This window comes from Pelobates fuscus, chromosome 4 (genome assembly GCF_036172605.1).
Source record: "Pelobates fuscus isolate aPelFus1 chromosome 4, aPelFus1.pri, whole genome shotgun sequence".
NCBI lineage: Eukaryota > Metazoa > Chordata > Amphibia > Anura > Pelobatidae > Pelobates > Pelobates fuscus.
Genome location: NC_086320.1, coordinates 29,995,378 through 30,019,999, shown reverse-complemented (window position 1 = coordinate 30,019,999; position 24,622 = coordinate 29,995,378). Strand labels below are relative to the sequence as shown.

The 24,622-nt window shown below is 40.8% G+C and overlaps 1 protein-coding gene across 1 annotated transcript in view; it reads left to right on the top strand.

Moving 5' to 3' along the window:
• The window catches only part of CCN4 (cellular communication network factor 4), a 57,848-nt gene extending 33,976 nt beyond the window's left edge, over positions 1-23,872 (top strand). The window contains exons 2-5 of the mRNA XM_063451039.1: positions 12,695-12,971; positions 19,048-19,305; positions 20,693-20,886; positions 22,832-23,872. Coding sequence (XP_063307109.1) covers positions 12,695-12,971; positions 19,048-19,305; positions 20,693-20,886; positions 22,832-23,131 — 1,029 coding nt within the window. The 3' untranslated portion in view covers positions 23,132-23,872. The remainder of the gene's footprint in view (positions 1-12,694; positions 12,972-19,047; positions 19,306-20,692; positions 20,887-22,831) is intronic.
• The last annotated feature ends 750 nt before the right edge of the window (positions 23,873-24,622 follow it).

Here is a 24,622-nt window from a genome sequence, read left to right as displayed (position 1 = left end):
TGTCTCTCAGGGCTCCCAACCCGCTGGTGGTGGATACTAGCGGTCTTAGGTAACTGCCTAAGGTGGTATCATGTGGGGGTGGACCGTAGGTCCATGTGGATGGGGAGCGTCATGAGATAAGTCTGGAGGGGCTACACCCTATCCAGCGTCCGTCTGGCTATGTCCGGGGTCCCCGTCAGTCGGTACTCAGAAAGCGTGTCCGTGTGTCAGGGCGTCGTCTACTGAGGGTGGGACCGTGAGCGTGCTATCCAGGTCTACCCAGGTCCCCGGGTCAGTTAGTTACGCCCGTGGGCCCCGACTGTATAGTCGTATCATACACAGAAGAGTACATACTGTAACACATAACAATAAGCAAAAGTTAAAGGTAAAGTCAATAAACACTGTAACTTGTGAACATGTAAGGTACCTTCAACATTCCCCAAACCCGATTACCCGGGGTGCTCGGCTGCCGGACCCTGTCCCCGGGCCCTGCCCCTGCTCACTACTCGGCCAGCGAGGGGGGGGCCCACGAAGCTCCGGGGGTGCGGCGGGCGTGCCCCCACGACCTGCCAATCCCATCCTCCCGCCCAGCCCAAGTACTCAGGGGACCCCCCGATAACAGATCAACGGCCAGCCTAAATACGGGAGCCCAGGGGATCCCAGGCCCCGCTTGGTATAAGCGTTCAAGTCTCGGCTGTATTAGCTAGCAGCTTCAAAGTCCCCATGGCGGGGAGTTCCGGGACGAACCCTTGACATGACAAGTGTGTGGCCTGGTGGGGACCAGCAACCTCGGAGGGGATTCCCCACCCCATCCCCAAGCCCCGCCACCCAAATTCGTAATGTGCCCCCCAAAAATTTTGTTGCCGGGGGTGAAAGCCAAAGTCCCGTATCCACAGTGGGCCCGCCACCCCCAGGTCCCCTCACCCACCCAAGCAGGCGTAGATCCCGGGCTAAAATTCAAGTAAGGTGTGCGGGGGGGGTGCAGTACATACCAGATCGGGCCGTTCTTACCACTTGGGAGCCCCCGGATCCCCCCGTAGGCGAGGTGGGCAGTTGTCAGTCCGCTGATGTCACGTGGGCCCGGTGTCCATGCAACCGCTGCCCGGGGTCATAGCTTGGGGTATAGTCGCTTATTCTTCGGGGCCCACTGATCCGCCGCGCCTCTGGCTCGGGCCCGAGGTGTTGTCTGTGAGGTTCTCAGCTGGGACAGTGGGGCCGGTGGGTCTGGCTGGAGGGCAATCCAGGATCCAGTTGGAGATTGTCATGGGAGGGAGGCCCACGGCCCGCAGGAAACGGGGGAGGTCATTAGGCCATCTCAGCACGTGCCACTGGTTGTCCGTTCTAGGCTTGCAGGCTAAACGGGAACCCCCATTTGTAAGGGATCCGTTTCTCTCGCATGAGGTTGGTAAGAGGTTTCAAGGCCCTCCGAGCATCTAGTGTAAGTGTAGACAGGTCCTGGTACAGGGAAATCTGGGCGTCATTATATCTGATGGTGCGTTGCGTTCTGGCTGCCCTCATAATGGACTCCTTTAGCTGGAACGACTGTAAGCAACATATCAAGTCCCTTGGTAGGCCGTCCCTGCGCGGGGACCGTAGCGCTCTGTGTGCTCTCTCTAGGCCGAAATCTGTAGGTGCGTCAGCACCGAGTATGTGGGTGAACAGGCCCGTTAGCTGTTCCCGGGGCGATTCCCCTTCTGATTCCGGGAAGCCTCGTATGCGAATATTGTTCCGGCGTCCTCTATTATCGAGGTCTTCCAACTGCCGCCGGAGGTCTAAAAGAATATTGCCTTGCCTCGAGGCTGCCAGGTCGGCCGCCTGCATGTGGTGTTCAGTATTCAGGCGGTGTTCTTCCAGGGTATCCACCCGCGTCTCCAGGACCGCGAGGTCCCTCCTCACTGCCGCCACTTCCTCTCTGATAACTGACCTGAACTCGGCTATGAGCTCCGTTTTGTCACTGCGGGTAAGCATGTTGGCCGAAATTGCAGCAAGGTCTGCGGACATCTGAGATAGTGCATCCTCTCTTGGGAGCTCCTCATGGAGTCAGCCCGGCTGCTTGATCCCGGGGATGCGGGCGCCATCTTGCTTTGGTCCCGCGGGCCCCCAAACGAGTGCGGGGAGGACAGAAAGTCGTCCATCGGGCCCGGAGTCTGTGTGGCTGGTGTGTGTGGAGGTCTAGGGGTAGCCCCTCGTTTTGTTTTCCCCATAAAACCGGCTTTTTTGCGGCGTGTTTAACGTTTAAGCGGGTTGGGGCCGCGGAGCTCTCGCTGTCTGCGTCCTACTCCATCGGCTGTCAGGCCACGCCCCTCGTTGTGCTTTTCTTTGCTGCACAATGTTGGTTTGCACAAGAGAGTCAAAACCATATTTGTTTTTGTGCATAAAAGTCCACTCCTTATTTACACTGTACACTGGGTTCTGTTTTATAATTACACAATGTGGGAGATTTTATTACAGTAAAGGAAGTTACTTTTGCCATTTAAATTTTTTTACATTTTATTTAACCTTTGCTACGCATATGGACACACAACGTTTTGTGAAATACTCACTCCTGATATAATTTTTTTTTTTGTTTAAAAATGTATATTGTATATTGGCCCTTAATTTAATATTTTTAATGAACATTTCAAATGATCACAATCTGTTGTGATCAAAAAACTTTTCAAATGTTTTATCTACAGGCGTTACCATAAAGGTCTATGGGAGTTTTTTTTGTAGATAAATCATTTGAATTTGTTTTCTAACAGATTGTGATCATTTGAAAAGCTTATCTAAAAATATCAAATTGATTAAAATAACATCTGATTTGAGATTCAGAAAACCATGGAAGCAGTCCAGACATCTTTCAGTAGACCAACAAAACTTTGATGTGTCCCACATAGGACTACATTGTAGTATGCAAATATGTCCACAAGGTGGCAATCTCACATATTAGTTAGAGAACATTGCCCTATGTAACCATGGCTCATAAGCCTCGGACATGTTCAGATAATCTTGTATGGTAATGTTTTTTTTAGAAGCTCCCTTTAACTTATTATCTATTAATTAGGGATATGTCCTATTAAAATAGATAAAGATAACTCTGGTAACAGAACAGCACTTCTCCCATTGGCATCTTTGGGTAAATTGATATCAATGTCATGCTCATCTCTTGGAATAGAATCTAGTCCTCAGTAAGCTAGCATTGCCTAAATTACTTAGTCAAATAGGTGATATAATGCAAGGGAATACCACCGTTGGCTCACAGAGAGTTCTAAACCGCTACCAATCCAGTTGCCAGGTAAAATGTCAACTCTGCGAGGAGAGCTCCAGTGCCTGCAACGATGTCTATTGTATTAAAGATACTTCACCTGCTTCGTGGAATTATAAATGCAAGCTTTTCTTGCACCAGAAGGTTTGGAAGGAGTCTCTTGTCTATTCTCTCGAATACCACATTGTGCACAAAAATGAAGATAATGGACGAATAAAGGTGGAAATGCTAGAAGAACCCTCTAAAATATAATAGAGATACAAATCTAAGCCAAACTAATACAGAATGGGAAAGTAGAAGGGGAGGCTAGGTGCTGTCTCATGTTTGGTACTCCATGACCGACTCCCAGAACAAAGCAGCTACCTCTACTATTCTTTCTCAACTAATGAGTATTATTTACCTTTATTTTTTACCAGTCCCTGAGGACAGCCGCTAAAGGTGTGTTTAACCCCGTAATATAGTATCTTAATTAGTATCTACTAAACAGCATTGTTTTTTATTAAGCGGTTAAAACTAAAGGAATGCTGAATCCAGAGCACTTCATTGGTGGGATGTGGTCTATGTTCCTTTAGTGATCCTTTACCTTTTTTCTACACATTAGGATATAACTGCCGAATGGAATTAGTGTTCTGTTTCAAGGATTAAAAAAAATAATAATACTATAATAATAATATTAAAATATAAATCAAGGTTTTTTTTTTTATGAAAATGTGTTTGGCAAATGTTGTTGTGCTTTGTAGATGGCCCGCAATGACTAAATGAAAACTTGTGGGATATATTTGTAAAAACCCAGAGGATACAGTATGAAGTACACAGCAGCGTAACGTGTGCCACTGAACTCCAATATGGGTAGAATAGAGGCCTTCCAAAATAATATTTGGAAACCCTAGGAAACAAGCCTACGTACTAAGATCCATCAGGCTGAAAGAATGTTAGAATATGATGCTTTCTGCAGAAACAGGTGGTGAACCCGTTAGAATGACTGGACACATTGTATCCCTCTACAGTGCTCTGTCGAAAATCACTGAAATAACCACAAAGCCAAAAATAAATACTAGTAACCTTAAAAATAGTTTGTGCGTTTGTGTTGAAGCTCATGCCCAGATTTACTCTCCAGGTATAACGGCAGAGCATCATACTGTACAATCCTATGAGCGGGTTATAGTGTAAGCAATGTAGAGAACTATGTTAATGTGTATCTCTGAAAATGGTAGGTGTCTTCAATCTTCAATTAGAGTTGCACTTTGCAGCATTGATGACTTCAGGCTTAGCCTGTGCTTTTGTACTCTGATAACCACATCATCATCCTATGGCGAATGGATGTTAGGATATTTTATTTATGAAATGAGGAATTTAGAAAACAGCTTAACTAATCTATCGCAGTGACAATTAAATAAATGTGAGTTCTAGAGAATGACTTGAGAATGAAAATGTCACTTTGACTTAAGAGAAGATCCATCTACTTTATTGAAGAGTCACTTTTGTTTATAGGATTAAGTATCTCGTGACCCATCTACTATTAATAGTACTTGCTATGATCTATACATAATGTAGCCTGAGAGGTTTGCCTTCCTTATTGTTATTTAAATCATATTCACAGAATTTGGAAAATGAGAGGTACGTTGTGAGTAGGGACTTTTAAAATGAAGCAGGGAACATCTCCCATATTTGGTTGGAGCGGACTGGGCAACCATTACTGGTTTATTTTTTCTTTTGTTTGGTGGACATTCCAGGAGTTATCAAAAAGGTTTAAACATTTTTCTTTTTACATTTATTGTTTTGAATGTTTGAGTTTTAAACTTTCTGCCGTAAGTGGAAACACAGAAGAACAGCATGAATAAAAAAAATTACGTGTGTAACTTAGGTGTTTGAATAATGCAAATGAAAGTTAAATGTGCATCGTCTGTTTAATACATTGAATCTGTTACTGAAATGCCAATTCCTTCACCTATGTCTGTATATCAGGATATGTGGATTCTTCTCTGCTTTTTGAATAACTGCAAATCTAATGTTTAAAAAATATAATGCAGACTAAATTTTAATAAGTTCACTTTGTTGTTTAAATTGACTCTTTCTGTAAACGTTATACCTCGGTTTCTTGGAGTTTAGTGTCGTAAGAGGGCCATAATTAAAGGGACACTATAAGCATCAAAACAACGTTAGTGTAAAGATCATGCCTCTGCAGTCTCACAATTCTCTGTCATTTAAAGTTAATCGATTTATTTCTGTCCATGCTACCCTAGCCACACCTCCCCTGCCTGTGGCTCACACAGCTTACATGAAAAATTGTCTCATTTTCGATCATATGTTAATTTACTTTAGATGTTTATATTTAATACTAGGTAAATTTAACTTGAATCACATACAGGAGGCTCCTGTAGGGTCTAGGAGGCTTTTAACAGAGCAGGAGATACGAAATTCTAAATTACATTGGCATAGAAAGGAAGTGCAAACATTAGATCTCTCTATAGGAAGTGTTTAGGAAGGCTGTGCAAGTCACATGCAGGGAGGTGTGACTAGGGCTGTATAAACAATGTGATTTAACTCCTAAATGGCAGAGAACTGAGCAGTGAGACTGCAGGGGCATAATCAATACATCAGAACTACTTCAATAACCTACAGTTGTTTTGATGACTATAGTGTCCCTTTAACCCCGTAAGGACACATGACATGTGTGACATGTCATGATTCCCTTTTATTCCAGAAGTTTGGTCCTTAAGGGGTTAATACTTTAATTTAAAGTGAGACAACACAAAGTGGATAGTAAGTCCATATATAACTATTACCCATTAAATTGGGTAATAGGAACATCCCCTGGATGTTGGACTAAGGTAACATCCCCAGGATGTACTTGAAAACCTGAGTAATCTGAATGTACCTTTCTTGGTTAAATACTTTGTTATTACTATTTCCTCTATACCTGCTGTAATTTTGTGCATGTAATATTCAAAGGCAGATAGAATGATAGAGAAGTATAGCTGTAATGAAAGAAAACAGGCATCTTTAGACGTGACATTCAGTCTCATGTTATATAAACTCTCCTCTCCCCTGTCTATCTGTCTGTCTACCTACATAGGGCAACACTGCGATATATCTGTCACAGGCTGTCTGATATCAATGAGAGTCACACACCCAGGCTGAAGTCATGGCTCCTGCAGTGCCCCCTAGATGTGTGACTCAACCTTTTTGTAAATAGGATGTGAAAAAGTACTCATGATTTGATGCAGGTGCAAGGGAAGGACTACCCTGAGAGATGCTTTAACAAATAACACAGACAAGGCAGTTGTGAAGTAAATTAAGTTTCCATTTTACTTCACAAGGTCACGCTCTGCATTTGATGTTTTATTCCTATCTTCTTAGCGTGAAGTACCACGTATGACCACTGATATATAGTCTAATACTATCCTTACCCTTTGTGTCACTTTACCCCACTCCCTCTAGCATGTAAGCTCATTGAGCAGGGCCCTCAATGTTCCTGTCACCCTGTGTGTCCAACTTGTCTGGTTACATCTACATGTTTAAGGCAAAAAAGATACCCAACCACTAAAGACCAGCAAACAGCAAACAGCAAACCTACTAAATAGTGTGCCCTCTGCAAACACCAAAACAGTAATGTAAATGAAAATAGGAAGTAGGAATGCAAAACAAGAGATGAACACTTCTAAGGTGCAAAAATAAAAAATATATACAACCTTATAATAACGAAGTGGGCGATATCTATATAAGAATAAATAAATCGCACATAGTGTAATACAGAACAACAATATTAAGACACGCAGGATGATTATATGGAACTCACAGGATAACAGTGAAAATCAGGCCCATCATCCTCAGTCCGAAGGAATCTTCAGAATGTATGGAGAAAAACTCTTCTTTTGGAAAAAGGATCCAAGTAAAACAGCATGTAATCCACTCTAAGGTGGTATCAACAGCATCAAAAGTAAGTCCCCCAAGTGATGTAATCTGACGCGTTTCGTCTAGGTGACTTCCTCAGGGTGTTGATACCACCTTAGTGTGGATTACATGCTGTAACGGATCGCCTGGCACCCCGAATTGGTACCTCCGTTAATGGATGCTCCTAGCGCTTCCTGAGGACTCCAAGCACTCTGGCAGACACCACAATCACCGAACCGATGCAGCATATGAATGCTATAGACCGTTGAATAGGAACCATATGAATAGGCTTACTCTCCTAGCAGTCAACTGGAACAGCATGCAATAAATCCTTCCCCCAATAATGAGACGACACTTCACTTTGAGGGTTAAACAGGAACTCTGGACTGGCTCATCCAGCCTGGCTTTTATTACACTTGTACACTTACAGGCCACACCCAGGGGGAGGCACAAAATGACCAATCACATACATGGTTCAACCCACACATCCCCTCCCCTCAGATAACAGTAAACCCAATTATACGGTACACATTTTTAGCCAAGTTCTGGATGTACCCCAAAAAACAGGGGGTACACCTTTAAACATATCCAAAAATCAGTTCATTCGGATAAACGGTTCGGGAGATATGGGGTTCCAAAGATTTGACCGACCGCATGGGTAAAGTATCCGAAAACAGTTCCATGCATTTTGGCCCTGCGGTCGGTCACAAACAAGGGAATGAAAACAGACGAATTGCCTGGGTTATGGAGCCTAAGGGGGATTCGAATGAATCCCCTAGTTCGTGGGGTTCTTTCTACCGAACGGCGGGCCGTTCGGTAGTTTCCATACGAACTTCTGGAAGTATGGAGGTCTCAGCGGTGTTTGCCTAGTCGAGTGTCCGATTTTAGTTCCAGACATTCGACGGCAAAACACCGCTGTTCGGGAGTTTAAGATGGCCGCCGCCACGTGTTCGTTTCCCGAAGGGCGGCCACCCAGAGGACAAAGAATACATTACACTGATTGCCAATTACCCGTTTGCAACATTGTTGCAAACGGTAATTGGAGGCATACTTATTCCTGGGTGGTCTGGTTGTTCGGTAGTTTCACTCAGTATAATGAATTGAGTGATTCTACCGAACAATCAGATGAATGCTGCATACATATAACCCAGGTTAACTGAACACATTATAACATATGTAATATTAAAGGCAGTATACTGTAATATGCTCCACAGTCTTAAAGGTACAGTATACCAAAAAGTCCTAATATGTCCATCGATGATTTTAAAAGGGCCAGTAGCAGCAATATAAAGTACAATATGCCCCAAATAACCCAGGGGCCATAGTCAGCAGGTAGGAGGCTAGCAAACAGGATTCTCCAGGGCCCAGTGGCGAGGTTGGTTTCGCCACACATGCTGTTTTACTTGGATCCTTTTTCCAAAAGAAGAGTTTTGCTCCATACATTCTGAAGATTCCTTCGGACTGAGGATGATGGGCCTGATTTTCACTGTTATCCTGTGAGTTCCATATAATCATCCTGCGTGTCTTAATATTGTTGTTCTGTATTACACTATGTGCGATTTATTTATTCTTATATAGATATCGCCCACTTCGTTATTATAAGGTTGTATATATTTTTTATATTTGCACCTTAGAAGTGTTCATCTCTTGTTTTGCATTCCTACTTACTATTTTCATTTACAACTACATGTTTGTTCGTCCACCCACTGTAAAGCGCAAATTTGTTGGCGCTATATAAATAATAACATAATAATAATAATATAAAATACACTTTCATCATTTACTTTGTCTCTTTGGTTCTTCCCTTGTTTATGGTCTTCTTATCAAACAAGGTTTGTGTATTTGAAGTGTTCTGATGCCACTGTGGTCGATATTTATAACAGCAAAGCAGGTTCTATTCTTTACCAAAGGGCTAAATGTTGTGAGACATTCTATTGGTTTCTATGGTGATTGCACCTTCTTTAGCAACCTGCAGGTGGCAGTACCTGTTTTCCCTCGATAAGTAAATCCCTATGTTCCTGAGTTATTCTGAAAGCTTGCCAGGCAGCCCGGGATACAATATATCCCCTATATTATGTCAGATCAAGATAAGCAATCCATCCAGCAAAGAAGGGGTTACTGCATATCGCTGATTTCTGCTAGCGCCAATTGTCCCGTTGAGTTGTCTTTAATTAGATTCTCCAGCCAAACATCTTGACAATTTATTAAGTCTGCTGCCAAGTGACTGTTTTCACGCCCTCCCTGTTAGTTTCGTTTTTGGGTCTGCTGTGATTTGGCAGTTTTCACTAAATCTGCAAATTAACCGTGGTGACGAGGGTCTGCCTGGACTGCACTGCACTCATGGATAGCTCGTGGCTTTCACAGCTTGGGCTTACCAGACACCAGGAATATGTATTATTAAAAAAATAAATCTGAATGATCTCATCGCTATGGAATGTACATTTCTGCTTTAGGAAATTTCGACTCTTGTTTCATAGTATTTATTTAGAGATCGCTGTTCACTCGTTTTCAGAAAGCAGGAGCTGATTAAAGATTATCTGTATTCTTTCAGACTGTAATTCACATAACCCTCAGCTACAATAACATAGATTTATTATGTCAAACAAAATAGTATTTTGTAGCTATTAATTATGCTTTCCCTTTTTTCATGTAAGATTCTGGTTTTAGTTGTCTAAAACTCATTACACTTTGTTGCAATCTGCATGCTAAGGGTAGGATAACCGGGCAAGTGCACACGATAAGGGAGAAACACACCGCACGCGTGTTTAGCGCTTCACAGTTCAAAACTCAACAGCTCCAATCTATTGTACTATGGACAAAAAACAATTCTAAAATGGTTTGAATCCTTGTGGGGGAGACAGAGTATTCCTGGCACCATAACAACTAAAGTGAGCTTGGAGTCTTACTTTAACGGTGGCGGACTTTCAGAGTTTGGGGATGTGTATGGGTAAAAAATGCATCTTGTTTCAATAAATTCAGATTTTGAATTCGGAAAATATCAATTCTGACAATTTGAATTTTGGCTGAAAATTCAGTTAACCTCAAAATTTGGAAACATATTAACCCTTATGTGGAATGAATAAAGGGGCAGTTACAATATACCAATTTAGGGAGCTATTTGCTAAACTTCTGAAAGATCAAAATTATGAAAAGTCCTTTCGTAATGTTGATATTTCCACTTTTTAGTAGATGTTAACTGTCTAATTTGCTATAATTATCAACATGAACGGATCAGAAATAATTTGTTTAATATCACTTTAAATTTGTTTGTTTTTGGTTTTGGTTTCTCTCAATTCGGAAATTCACACTCTTCCAAATTCACGAATTCAGACAAATTTGCATAAATTCGGATGAAATTAATTTCTGAATAAAAACAGATTGTAAGAGACTGGTATTAGTGTAACATGGGTCATAGATGAACGTATATTAGAGGGTTTGTTTGCAGCTACACCACATGCAGAATATGATGTTACCATCACAGTCCAATATTTTGTTTGTGTGTTTTAAAAATACACAAAAGCGAAATATCACCGGATGTTTTGGCAGAGAAAGATGATTATAAAAGTGTTCCAATTACCCTAGTTAAATACCCTGGGCGGTCTAGTTTCTAGAAATATATACTTTTAGGCGGACCGAACATCGCGCGTGTTCGCGACCGCGGTTCCCGGCGAACTGTTCGGGACATCACTATTCACAATATTACCGCCTTATGTCCTCAGATATCTCTCTCTCCAAATCTCAGGTCACCATTGAAATAAATATGGCTTCATATAAATATAGCACATATTCAATAGTAAGAGGAATCATAGGAAACGCAAGCAGATTATCCAAAGATGTGCACTACCTATTTCAAATTGCTGCAACTATGACCACACCTGATTCTGATATACGTTTCTGTTTGTTAATATGGGGGGTGGGAGGGATCAAAGCATTCATCAATAGTAATTTTTACATGAATACTTCATAAAACATTTAAGTCTGGAATTTGATGCTTCCTCTCTAAGCCTGTCTCCAGCCCAGGATTAGCACATTAGAAAAAGTAAAGTCTTACTGTGTCTTAGTGGCAGGCTATCCTGTGATCACAGTGTATATTATGGACATGTTTTGAGCTCTGGGTAGAAATAGAAAAGCTTAAGGATTAGAAAACATTTAACCCTTCATTTTGAGGTCAACTGTTTCAATGTGGTTCATCTGTTGGTAATACAGAATGCTTCATATCATTACATGGGCTCATTAGAACACATGTAGAATGTATTTCAAGAGTAAAATTCTAAAAGTGGGGCTGTCAATATGGATAGGGAGTACTTCTACTGATTTCCCTAGAATTGCTCTTCTTGCATAACTTTCAATGTGTCTCGCTAGTGACCAATGATTTTATTGGAAACAGCAAAGAGTTGATTCAGTTATATCATTTACTTATCCAAAATCAATATGCCTTTGCCAAACTATAACAGAACAAGTATGTATTTTTTAAAGCTAGATTTCAAAACTAAATCTACGGCGTTTTCAGCCAATGGGTTCTGTTGCAAAACCCAGAGTTCTGCTAAGGACACCACCAAAATGATACAAATCATAAACTCATTTACCCTGAGTGGACTCAATTTTTAAATTTCAATGAGATATCTCCATATGTAGAACCAATGGAGTGACTTCAGAAGTGCAAAGCTGACCTTGAAGCAATGGATAAAGGTGAAACATATGACGTTATTTGTATTGCATTCATTCAATCACCTGGAAACAATTTGAAAGAGCATTGAGACATCGTCCTGCTCATTCACTTGATCACCATCAAAATATAGCATTTTGAAGATTGCTCTCCACTGCAACTAGAACAAGGAACTAGGCACATGTCAAACTATTTCTTGCTCATGAAAATGTGAAGATAAATATAAGTAACAATGAAAGTCAATGACAATTTTGTATAAAAGGGCAGAGGAGCACTGTGCAGTCTATTTGAAGTGTCTTGGGAGTATTTTACAAGGAGGGAACTAGCTTTCTTCTTCTCTGAATGATAGTATTGATGTTGTATATTTGTTGTTGTAGATAGTAATACTCATCAATAGTCATTAATCTGCAAATCATATGTAGCAATCGAACTGCAATAGACTGGCTCCTTCTAGGTGAGTCCTAAATAGGGAAGTTTTTGCAAGTGATTTGCATCATGAGTTCTTAACGGAATCCTAGACGCATCAAGAAGGTGTCATTTTGTGGTTGTAGACCATGTTAAGCCCATGGGTATGATGACAATTGCGAGAAACAGTTTCCATTCTCAAATCCTATATAGAATTTTGTCACATGGAATTAGGTGATCATACTGGGTAAAGTTAAATTGGTATAAATGTATTCTTAGATTGGAGATCATGCTTCTTACTTATAGATAAACAGCCACCATATGAGAAGCTTAATGGTAGGAATTAAATTGTTACAATGCTATTAATATAACTATTAAATGCTTTTAAATTAATTTCATGTACAAACATTATACCCTGTTGCCTCTCAAATATGCTCTATCTTTATTGCATATCCCATAATTTGAAGTTTTGAATTTTTGATTTATTGTTATCTCATCTCTTGTAGGTATTTTCACAAAACACCACAATGCCACCTCACACTACAACAGTGACAGAAGTATATATACGGAAACAATATTGCAAGTGGCCTTGCAACTGTCCCAGAAAAAAACCTGTATGTCCAACAGGAGTCAGCGTGGTCACAGATGGATGTGATTGCTGCAAAGTGTGTGCTAAACAAAAAGGTGAAAGCTGTACGGAAGCAGATATGTGTGACCCTCATAAAAGACTTTACTGTGACTATAGCATGGACAGTCCACGGTTTGAAGTTGGTGTATGTGGACGTAAGTAAGATTCATGTTTTCTAAAAAGTTTTGCTTAAAAAGTGTTTCTTTTTCTTCTGAAACCTCATTATTTATCAGTAATCAATGCAACAAAGGGTCTTTCAAAAGTATCGTGACAGAAAACCATCTTTATTGCTCACAAATGGTATGCTCAGGCCAGAGTAGGCACCTGTCTGTAGGGATCGTCTATTTACAGCATTTATAATGTGCCTTTTTGAAGCTTAGGTGGGCTGGTGAGGAGATAAGTATCAGAAGTGCTCTGCAGTCCAGTTAGCCTGCTTTGTTTAAAAGCAGAGCTGCAGAAATTGTTATAGAGAGTGTAAAACTCAGTGCTGTCCCAGCTCCTCCAGTGTCTGTGTGTGAGGCTGGACAGGAAGTGGAAGGGATCACTTCCTATCTGCCCACTAACAGCCTCTCACACAGGAAATGCCCTGCAACACTGAGTGGCACACACCGTATAACATCTCCTGCAGCTCTGTTATCAATCATAGGAGGGTGAGTAGTTTGCAAATACCCCATCAAACTCCACATATATACCTTAAGCACACTTTTTTCTCTAGCCCTTAATTTAACTCCTTCCAAAACCTAATCAAGCTTTTTTCCCATAATCCAAAATGTAAGCAATCAAAGCCTAAACCTGAAACAAAATCCGTTACCAATGCTAGGTTTAACTCTGCTTAGAATATAAGCATTCTATTACTAAATGTAACCCCAACATTACCCTAAACCAAATAATTTGACACACCCATTATACCACAGCTATAACCCCTCTCAAGATTTGAATCATCTTGACACTGAACACCCTATGTAATCAATGAGCGTTACCCCACTCTAAATTTAACCCCATTTATTATAACCATTTATGCTTACAGATACATTGTAAGTAGAAATACATACATACCTATATTCATATGAAGTTGTCAAAATGTAATATATGTTTTTGTAGTGTTTTTTTTATGCTTGCAATGTCCAAATAAAAAATTTGTTAAATTCACTTTTTCTTTTTTTGAGGTGGTAGGATTATAGGGGATAGTAAACCCACCCTGGGTATGCTGAAATTAAAATCTGTTACCTCAGTCTTACAGCATGGTGCTGACCTGTCACTCTAGGTATAGTGTGTCTTTAAAAACATCTTTATTCTTTTCAGCATTTTTGAACATTTTTGAACATTGCCTACTCTTGACTTAGACAGTCAATAACTAACAAATAAGTGACTTAAAGCACGTTTTATAATGACTGGATAGTTGGAATAAAGTAGTGAGCTTCAAAAAGTAAAGATCTCCCTGTTAAGTGAGTTTGTAGAGAGCTCTGGTCATGAAGAGTAAAGGGTGGAAAGTGCGAGATACAAAAAAATAAAGCAAAACAAATATTTAATACAAAAATAAACAGATCAGCTTGGGGGTGAGGGGGATCATTTATTTTATGGAAAAGCTTATGAGGGTCATGTAAGAAAGGCAGCGAGGCGGTGTTTATTGATTCTGTTATAAGAGCGGTGGTACAAGTGGAAGACTAAGTTATTGTCTGCACAAATACGATTGTCAAAGGATACAAATGGAATGCTCGAGTAGTGAAGTAGTATTTGATGTCATGCATGAGTGCTTACTAACTAATTTTACCATTTTAGGGAAAAAAAACTGGATGGAAAGTCAGAGTTTCATATTTAATGTTTGTTTGACTTTATATATTATTTCAATGCGTTATTTATTTTAGGGGTTTAAACTGGCAACATCACATTTTGTTTAGCTACAACTACCATCAATCTCTTCTAGGCTACGGTTGGCACCAGGAGTTTAAACAGGCTCTCACATAAAGGTCACAGGAAACCATCTGTGATTTTCTTAAATGTAAACAAATGTGATAGATTGTCTTTATAACGTATCTGTAGCTGAGAATTCTCCTCCTTTATGAGGTACATTAACCAGGGCCGTCTTTAACGCTGGGAAAATGGGGCAGCTGCCCCGGGCCCAGTTACTCCTGGGGGCCCAAAGCAGCTGCTCCATTTGCCCTCTGCCCGCAACAATTTATTTTAGGATCACCGCACACTAAGGGGGCCTATGCAGTTAGGGCCACCCAATGGACATTTGTAAGCAGGGGCCCGGTGGCCCTTTAACAGCGCGACTGGGCGCCTTGCTTTTCAGGAGTATGTGGAAGAAGTGACAGTCACTTCTTCCCAGCTGGTGTAGAGCTGTCAAAGTGTAGATTTTGCATGTGTGTCTGAGTGTGTGTATTAGTATACCTGTCAGTATGTGTATTTGTGTGTCAGTCACTATGTCTGTCAGTGTTGGTATACGTGTGTTAGTGTGTCTGTGTGTGTTAGTGTGTCAGTATGTCTGTCAGTGTGTGTCTGTATATGTGCCTGTGTGTCAGCATGTTTGTTTATATATGTCAGTATGTGTCTGTGTATCTGTATGTTGTCAGTGTGTGTGTATCTATGTATGTGTAGGTGTCAGTGTGTATATTTGTGCATCTGTATATAGTCAATGTGTGTATCTGTGTATCTGCATGTGTGTCATTGTGTGTATCTGTGTGTCTGTGTATCTACATGTGTGCCAGTGTTTGTATCTGTGTGTCTATGTATCTGCATGTTGTGTATCTCTGTGTCTGTATGCATGTCAGAATGTGTATCTCTATGTTGTCATTGTGTGTATCTGTGTATCTATACTATGTGTCTTTACATAGTGTGTGTGTCAGTGTATTTGTGTGTCTGCATGTGCGGCAAGTTGTGTATCTGTGTATCTATATGTGTGTCAGTGTATCTGTACGTTGTCATTGTGTGTATTTTTGTATTTATATGTAATCAGCGTGTGTATCTGCATGTGTGTTAGTATTTGTATCTTTGTGTCTATATCTGCATGAGTGCCAAGATGTGTATCGGTGTGCAGGCCCGGACTGGCCATCGGGCACACCGGGCAAATGCCCGGTGGGCCGCGATGGCCATGGGGTCGAGGCCAGCAGGGGAGATCACAGGATCTCCCCTGCCAGCCCCTGCAGGGCCAGCGCTACCCGAGTGCCATCCCTGCTGTGTGTCTACATGGGCCGTGGGGAGATCAAAGATCTCCCTCACCGGCCCAGAGGCACTGACATGCGGCCACCGGCAGGAGAGAGGACCGGCGGAGCTCTATCGAGAAGCTCCGCCTGGTCCACTTGCAAGGTCTGGCAACGCTCAGATCTTGCGAAAGTGAACTCTAGCCTAGAGTTCACTCTCACCACTGAACCACCAGGGAAGAAAGCATGCCCCCCCCCCTCATGGCAGAACGGCTCCCATCATGTCAGAACGGCTTCCCCCCCTCCCAGGCTAAAGGTAAGAAGGGAGGGGGGATATAACTTTTATTTTTATTTTTTATTATTACATAAAAAATATATATTTTAATTTAAATACAAAATACATTCACACACACACACAACCCCCAAACACACACAGCACCCCCAGACACACACAACACCCACAGCACACACAGACACACACAGCACCCTCAGAAACACACAGCACCCCCAGACACACAAAGCACCCAAACACACACAGCACCCAAACATACACAGCACCCCCAGACACACACAGCACCCCCAGACACACAAAGCACCCCTAGACACACAAAGCACCCAAACACACACAGCACCCCCAGACACACAAAGCACCCAAACACACACAGCACCCCCAGACACACACAGCACCCTCAGACACACACAGCACCCCGAGACACACACAGCACCCCCAGACACACACAGCACCCCCAGACACACACACAGCACCCAGAGGCACACAGCACCCTCAGACACACTCAGCACCCAGACACACACAGCACCCCCAGACACACACAACACCCACAGCACCCCCAGACACACACAGCACCCTCAGACACACACAGCACCCCCAGACACACAAAGCACCCAAACACACACAGCACCAAAACACACACAGCACCCCCAGACACACACAACACCCCCAGACACACACAGCACCCTCAGACACACACAGCACCCTCAGACACACAAAGCACCCAGACACACACACAGCACCCAGACACACACACAGCACCCAGGCGCACCCAGCACCCCCAGACGCACCCAGCACCCCCAGACGCACCCATCACCCAGACACACACAGCACCCCCAGACAGACACACAGCACCCAGACACACACAGCACTCCCAGACACACACAACCCCCAGACACACACAGCACCCAGACACGCACACAACACCCCCAGACGCACACAGCACCCCCAGACACACAGCACCCAGACACACACACAACCCCCAGACACACACAGCACCCAGACACACACACAGCACCAAGACGCACACAGCACCCAGATGCACACAGCACCCCCAGACGCACACAGCACCCCCAGACTCACACAGCACCCAGACACACACAGCGCACCCAGACACACACAGCACCCTCAGACACACACAGCGCACACTCAAACACAGCACCCTCGCTCACACACACAGCACACTCCCACATATATATATATATATATATATATATATAATAACCCTCAGTGAGTTAACAAAGAAAATTAGAAACCTAGAATGTGATGGCAGATAAAAACACCCTCACACACAGCACCCCTCTTACATACACACACACTGCGCCCCTCACACATACAATACCTCCAAATATATATATATATATATATATATATATATATACACACACACTACAGCACCCCTCACACTGCACCACTACACACATTACGCTCCAGATACACGCTAGATCCCTTACCCTATATGCACTCTTAATCCTCTATACACACACACACAATCTCCTATACACACTCTGGGTCCTTTACACACTAGAACTCCTACACACACACACACACACTGCATTCCTTGTCAGCAAACACATACAACATTCTCTAAACACACCCTCTCTACAACCCCTACACACACTACGTCACCTATACACACACACTACAGCCCGTATACACACACTCACTACATCCCTTATAACACTATGCCCTCTATACACACACTCTCTACAGCCCCTAGCCACACATATTACACCACAAACACAAATTAAATTGACCTATTTACACAATACCACACCACACTGTACACACACGCAATCCCTCAAGCAGGCTCCAAACACATGTACCATACACTTTCCTGGCCCTTTTTTCCTCTGGTATCCCACTTGTGGAGACAGCAGAGACAATTTAAAAGCAAACACAGTGCAAGCATGTTATTAAATTTGCTTGCGCTGCGCAGAACAAATTCAGGGCCTTTTTCTAATGCCAGAGCTCTTCAGCGCGGCTCTGCGCATTGAACCAACATGCTCACTTTGAGAGGGGGCGTGCTTGTAATTAGTGATGACAAAACACACCCTCTCTGGCCCCGCCCCCTTAGGGGGCCACTCTGATTGAAAAATGCCCGGGCCTAATTTTTTTCCCAGTCCGGCCCTGGCGGTGTGTATGTATATGTGTCAGTGTGTGTGTGAGTGTATCACAGTGTGTGTGTGGCAGTGTATGTGTATACATCTCCGCATTCAAATGCCCACACTATACAAAAATACACCCCTGCATTCAAACTGCAAAACTACATACAAACACACTCCTTCATTAAAATGTTAACACTACAAACAAACACACCAAAATTAAATATAAACAAACCCCTGCATTCAGAAACAAACACTACACATAAATGTATGCTTGCTTTCAAATGCCAACACCACATGCAAACACACCCTTACATCCATACAAAACCATGCTTACATTTAAACATACAAATACTGTTAGGTGCTAAATACAACCATGCAAGCATGGGAAAATGGTAGAGCCACAGCTGTCAAAGCATTATTGGAGTTGCATGACAAATGGGGATCTACCTTTTGGCCACCCTTGCAATTGCAGGGCCCAAAATAAGTCTTGCACCAGAGCCCTCTCTACTTTAGCTCCGCCGCTGTGTCAGAGAGTGTGGGTGGAAGGGCCCAATGGTCCCAAGCAAATGCTTGCCCAGGGTCCAACCATTATTAAAGACGGCCCTGACATTAACATTTGTCTGTTTTTCGAGAATGTTGACCCAATTCTGAACGTCGATTCAGTATGTTCTGTATGCTTTTTTTAACCATTCAGAAATGACAGGAGTCGGGTGTCTTCTCAATGGAATTCGATACCTGAATGGACAGAACTTTCAACCCTCTTGTAAATATAACTGCACCTGCCTGAATGGGGACGTAGCGTGTGTCCCACTCTGCCTAAACTCTAGACCACCTCTAGTTTGGTGTCAAAACCCAAAACGTGTTAAACTGGCAGGAAAATGCTGTGAACAATGGATATGCGATGATTCAAGGAGATTCAGGAAAGCATCCCCCCGCCATATTGCATTCCCAGGTATTGATATTAATATGAACTTGTAAAAAAAAAAAAATGACTGCAGAATTTTGAAAATTTTATACAGCATATCTAAAAAAAACAAAAGCAAAGCAAGCCCTTTCACAGGGTCATTCTTTAAAGGAACACTATAGTGTTTGGAATACAAATCTGTGTTCCTAACAATACGGTGTCTCTCTGCCTCCATGCCACCCCTGCCACAATAAAATACCTAAAAATCCTTTGCCTATTTACCTGTTTTCAGCGCCGAGGACCCTTGGCACTTTCACTGATGTCAGGGCATTAGGCCTTCCCCAAGGAACGCAATGACTCAGTGCTTTACTATGGGAGATTTTTAGCTCATTTTACTGAGTTAAACTCCTTGAAACTGGAGGAAGCACCTAGAGGCAGTCTTAACATTGCAGGGCTAAGTGACAGGGACACTGCACCCAGACCACTTCAATGAGATGAAGTGGTCTGGGTGCCTAGAGGGTCCCATTAAATTCTAAATTGTAGCAAACTAAATCCAAATGGCAACATTTAACTAAACATACATTTTCCAAGTCATCTATGGTCACAGGTTGACTATTGTAGCCTAATTATTGACATTTAAAGGGTTGTTCACAAAAAGTGAGAATTTAGAGGTAATTCAACGTGAATTTCAAATTTAAAGCCGAATTAGCCGGCCTGGACAAATTCCAAGTCAGATATGTTTTCAGTTTGGCTAATTTATCTTTATTTAAAATTCACTTTGAATTCCCATTTTAGTAAATAGTCTAGGTAAGTTGATTTTCAAATGCAGTTTGTAGTTTAGCGAATAACCCGGAAAATTTACCAACATGATAAATAGATGCAAGTGATACTTGTAGGACAATCCTGATTTATTTATATAGCAACTCCTAGTATCATTGGAGAATAATTTCCCTATGCACTGTTTGGTTGACTAGACTTTTCTCAAGAGAAAGTGTGAAATAGGGAACTTAATTTGTCCAAAAATCTTATTGTCACAGACAATGCCATAGTCCCATTTCTTCATATACGACCATTGGATGTGGCACTGCCAGGCTAAAAGCATGGCCCCGTTTGGTTTCCTGACCACAAAAGCTGCTTAGTTCTAGCTCATAAGAATTAGTGTAAGGAAAACATTTTGCATTTTTCTTAACTTTCATATTAATTACTTTTAGCTTAATCTGGATCCAAGCTTAAAGGAGATCCCGAATCTCAGTATAATTGAGAGATACACAGTCTCCATATTGTCACAATGCTTGACTCAAGTTACCAAAGGATCTAAGAGTTTCATTTTACTTTTATTTTTGTATATAATATAGTTATACGTTTTTTGTAAGTGTTTTTAATTGTGATATAAATAGAAGGACAAGCTGATCACCAAATTCTCCCCCTGTTTTAGCATACAGTGATGAAAGTGAATCGTGGCAAAATAATTGTGTAATTCAAACTACACCGTGGAGCACATGCTCTAAAACTTGTGGGATGGGAATATCTACACGGATATCGAACGACAATGAAAAGTGCAAACTCCTCAAAGAACGTCGTCTGTGTAACATGAGGCCTTGTGAAGTAGACATTACCAAACACTTTAGGGTAAGTGTATCTTTCACAAGTTCCAAAGTGCGATTATGATAATATATATTATAAATATAGCACTGTCCTAACTTATAGTATCTGACGTTTGGAAAATATTCAGGGGGCACTATGACTTCTACAGTTCATTGTCATTGTTTTAGTAAAAAAGAGTCTTGGTTACCTCTGCCGATTTTCGTCAATTCAAGCTTAAACTGTATGACAAAAACCGGGACTGTCTTGGCACCTAAAACTTGTCTCTTCTACACTGGTTCAGTGAGCTACGATGTTTTCTGCCCCAATCTATCTAAACATTGATGGCAATGATAAGTTGAAAGTTCTAGTGGTGCATCATCAAAGGTCTTGCAGCAAATCATTGTCGGTCCCGGATGTACAGTTTTGGATAGATAATGTGGAAGTGATATCTCTCCAGTAGTTTGACTCAAACACTCACAACACCACACCAATTACACACTATCTGTAGCAGTTCAGATTCTTACATGGTTTTCTACTAAAGTAAGAATTCAATGTGAATTCATAGAGAATTTCCAATTTTAGTTCGAACTGAAAGCATAACTGATTTAGAGAATTTTTTCAGTTTGTCAATTTGGATTTTAAATTTAAAATTGACTTTGAATTCTCACTATGCTCTCTTAACTATCATTTTTTTTATTTAACAGTCTTTTTTTCTTGAATTTTTTGTTGTTGTTGTTGTAGAACAAATGTGAGGAATATACCCATTAGGGGGAGCTTCCCCTGTTAGATGAATAGTTGGCACAACATACATTTTTGAACACAGTCTTATTCTATAGAATTTTGCTCTGTGTAAGCACTCAGCATTGTGTCATGTAGTCAAAGTCTAGATTTGGGACCTCTGTCCTACAGTCCCATGTTTTTCTCTGGTGTCCAATTTCAGGAAACAGCAGGGAAAAGTCTCAAAAAATGTAAACACATTTGCACCACACAAAGCCAATGTAGGCTAATCGTTGTTTTCTGACTTGTAAGTTAGCATGAAAGCCTAGGACATACTTGTACTGAAATTAAGTCCTTTTTTTCATAAACATCTCCTGCATATCCAAAAAAAGTAATTGGCCCACTTCTGTGTGCTACCTTCATCACATCCACAGTGCTGATTTCATACAACTAATTACTGTTGGGTTTATGTTTGGTGAGTCCAGTGCAATCATGTATAACAATCAAACCTCAACATCTAATGTACTAAGCAAAGTCTATGATTTCCTTACGTGGCATCATATTATTATTATATTATTTTGATCATTAGATAAAAAGGAGAATGATGGTATTCAAAAAATAAAAATGCAGATCTACACAAATATCAAAAATAGTCGTAAGAAACCATATAAAAATACCTATTTTAGAAATTGATGAGTTTGTAAGTAGACAGGGTGTGTACAACCTATAGGCACTGCTTTGACAGCATTATCTGATTTTTTTTTAATCATTTTATTTTCTAAATTTGGACCGTTCTTTTTTTAATCACCGAACTCACAAACAAGTGAAGCTGTTAGGGTGTTAAGGTGTTTGAGAAAGACTTGCTGCCAATTCACTTGGTTTTAAGTAGGAAGCTTTGCGAGATAATATTTTGGTGCTAAATACTGATAAAATCAGTGTGAATGTTGTGACTAAATTGCTCAAAGTCTTTGCAGCAGATTTTTACTAGTATGACACATGTTTTTATGCAACTTCAGTAAAAGTTTCAAATCAGCAAATTTATAAATAAAACAAAACAAATTTGACGTTCTTAAGGATTTCCATCCTTTGACCAGGAACGGACTAAAAACGCTCAGCCAGTCCTGCTCCTCACATCAGTTTCAGTGGAAATACTGAGCATATCTTAGTAAAATCCACACAGCATTCAAATGTGATAATATTTCAGGATTGTATGTAACTTCTTAATTGTTCATCATTAATCCTCTACCTTTTTATTTGTATGTATTTCATATAGCCTGGTAAAAAATGTTTGGCTGTATACAGAGAAGATCAACCCAAAAACTTCACCATTTCTGGTTGTGTAAGCAAGAATTCTTACCGGCCCAAATACTGTGGGATCTGTACGGACAACAGATGTTGTGCACCATACAAATCAAAGACCATTGAAGTTAGGTTCGAATGCCCAGATGGAAGCGGATTCTCTTGGAATGTGATGTGGATTAATGCTTGTTTTTGTAATTTAAGTTGCAAGAATCCAAACGATATTTTCCAAGATCTAGAGAGTTATCACAACTTTAGTGAAATTGGCAACTGACGAAGGCAAAATAATAAGATTTACTGAAACTTCCACCAAACATCCAACTCAACTTTACCATCCACAGATGGGATTTCCTTTTGTGCTATATCTTAAAGTGACTCGGTCAATGGCAGGTGCCGAAATTAAAATGTATCTCCATGTATTTATCTCTATACTTGTGTAGGCTTGATAAGATAAAGAGAGCTTGCAAACAAAGAAATTCTCATCTTTGTACATATTTCCGGTGTTTTGAACAGTTAAGTGTTTGGCTCTGTTCATACTGGATAAACCTGTTTTGTTTTGTAATTTTTTTGTTCCTCTTTGTGTATGTTATCTTCCTAAGCCTTCATCTTACCCATTGTATGTTTTTGTATGTTGTTTCATGATGTCTCTTCAAATTTTCTTTGAAGAGTAAGAAAAGACCCCAGTGTATTCTTTACTTTATGTTAATTTAAAGACTGATTATTTACCTATTAGTATTAAGATCTACACCATAATTTAGCCAACAACAGGTTGTCCAATCAGAATGTTTCATTTTGGAACTCACCAAATTCACAGAAATTGGGAATTTATCCAAACCGCTCAGGGTGTTTATCTCTATAAAGACAAAATATGCTCCGTTATTAAGTTACTTCTACGTCCTTAATGGTATCACTTTTGGGTACGTCCATCTCAAGTGGTGTAATAGATTAACTAAATTAGGTTGCTTGACCATTTTTTATTTTCCATTTTTTTGACTGATTAACGCTATTTATTTTTAGTTTACTCGGCTTAACAATGGCAGCCATCTTTGTGTCATGGCAATTTTTAATTATACATATGTTTACATAAACCTAAATATCTCTGCTCAGGATTGTCTTATACCAATAAATAAAAGCATTAAAAAAAATAATTAAAAAAAAAAGAAAATATTAACGGTAAAACAACCTATCTTGGACTGCTTGAGTTGTATTAACCCTTTCCGTAGTATGATCTGTTGTGAAGCTAAAAGTAAATGTAAAATATTATGACTATTAAAATATTTCAGGGACATAACTTGCAGTTCAACACAAAGAATGCATGTTCTAAACCTCCAATTTAAGTCCTAAGGTCTTACAGCATAGATCTTTTTTATTACTCAATTCAATGTTAATTGTTTTATTGACCTTAGAAAGATGAAAGGCACATTAACGCTATGGAAACTGTTACTGCGACAGTTTGTAAGGTGCTTGGCATTGCTGCTGCTGTGCTTATCAAATCAGCTATTTCTATGTTCCCACTCTATGTAAATATCTGAATGAATGCCAATAAAGTATATTTTATTTAAACAACTGTGCACGTAGCAAATGCATGATGCAAGAAAAGGGTTTAGGCAATTACACACATCCAACCAAAATTCTGCAATGACTCTAGTTTTAGGATTTACGTGAGTTAATATGTAGGAAAATGGAATAGTATGCATAAATTATGCATCAAATTCTGTTGAACCATCGAGTCTGAAAAGCTTCCATTTCCTACAAGACTCATTCA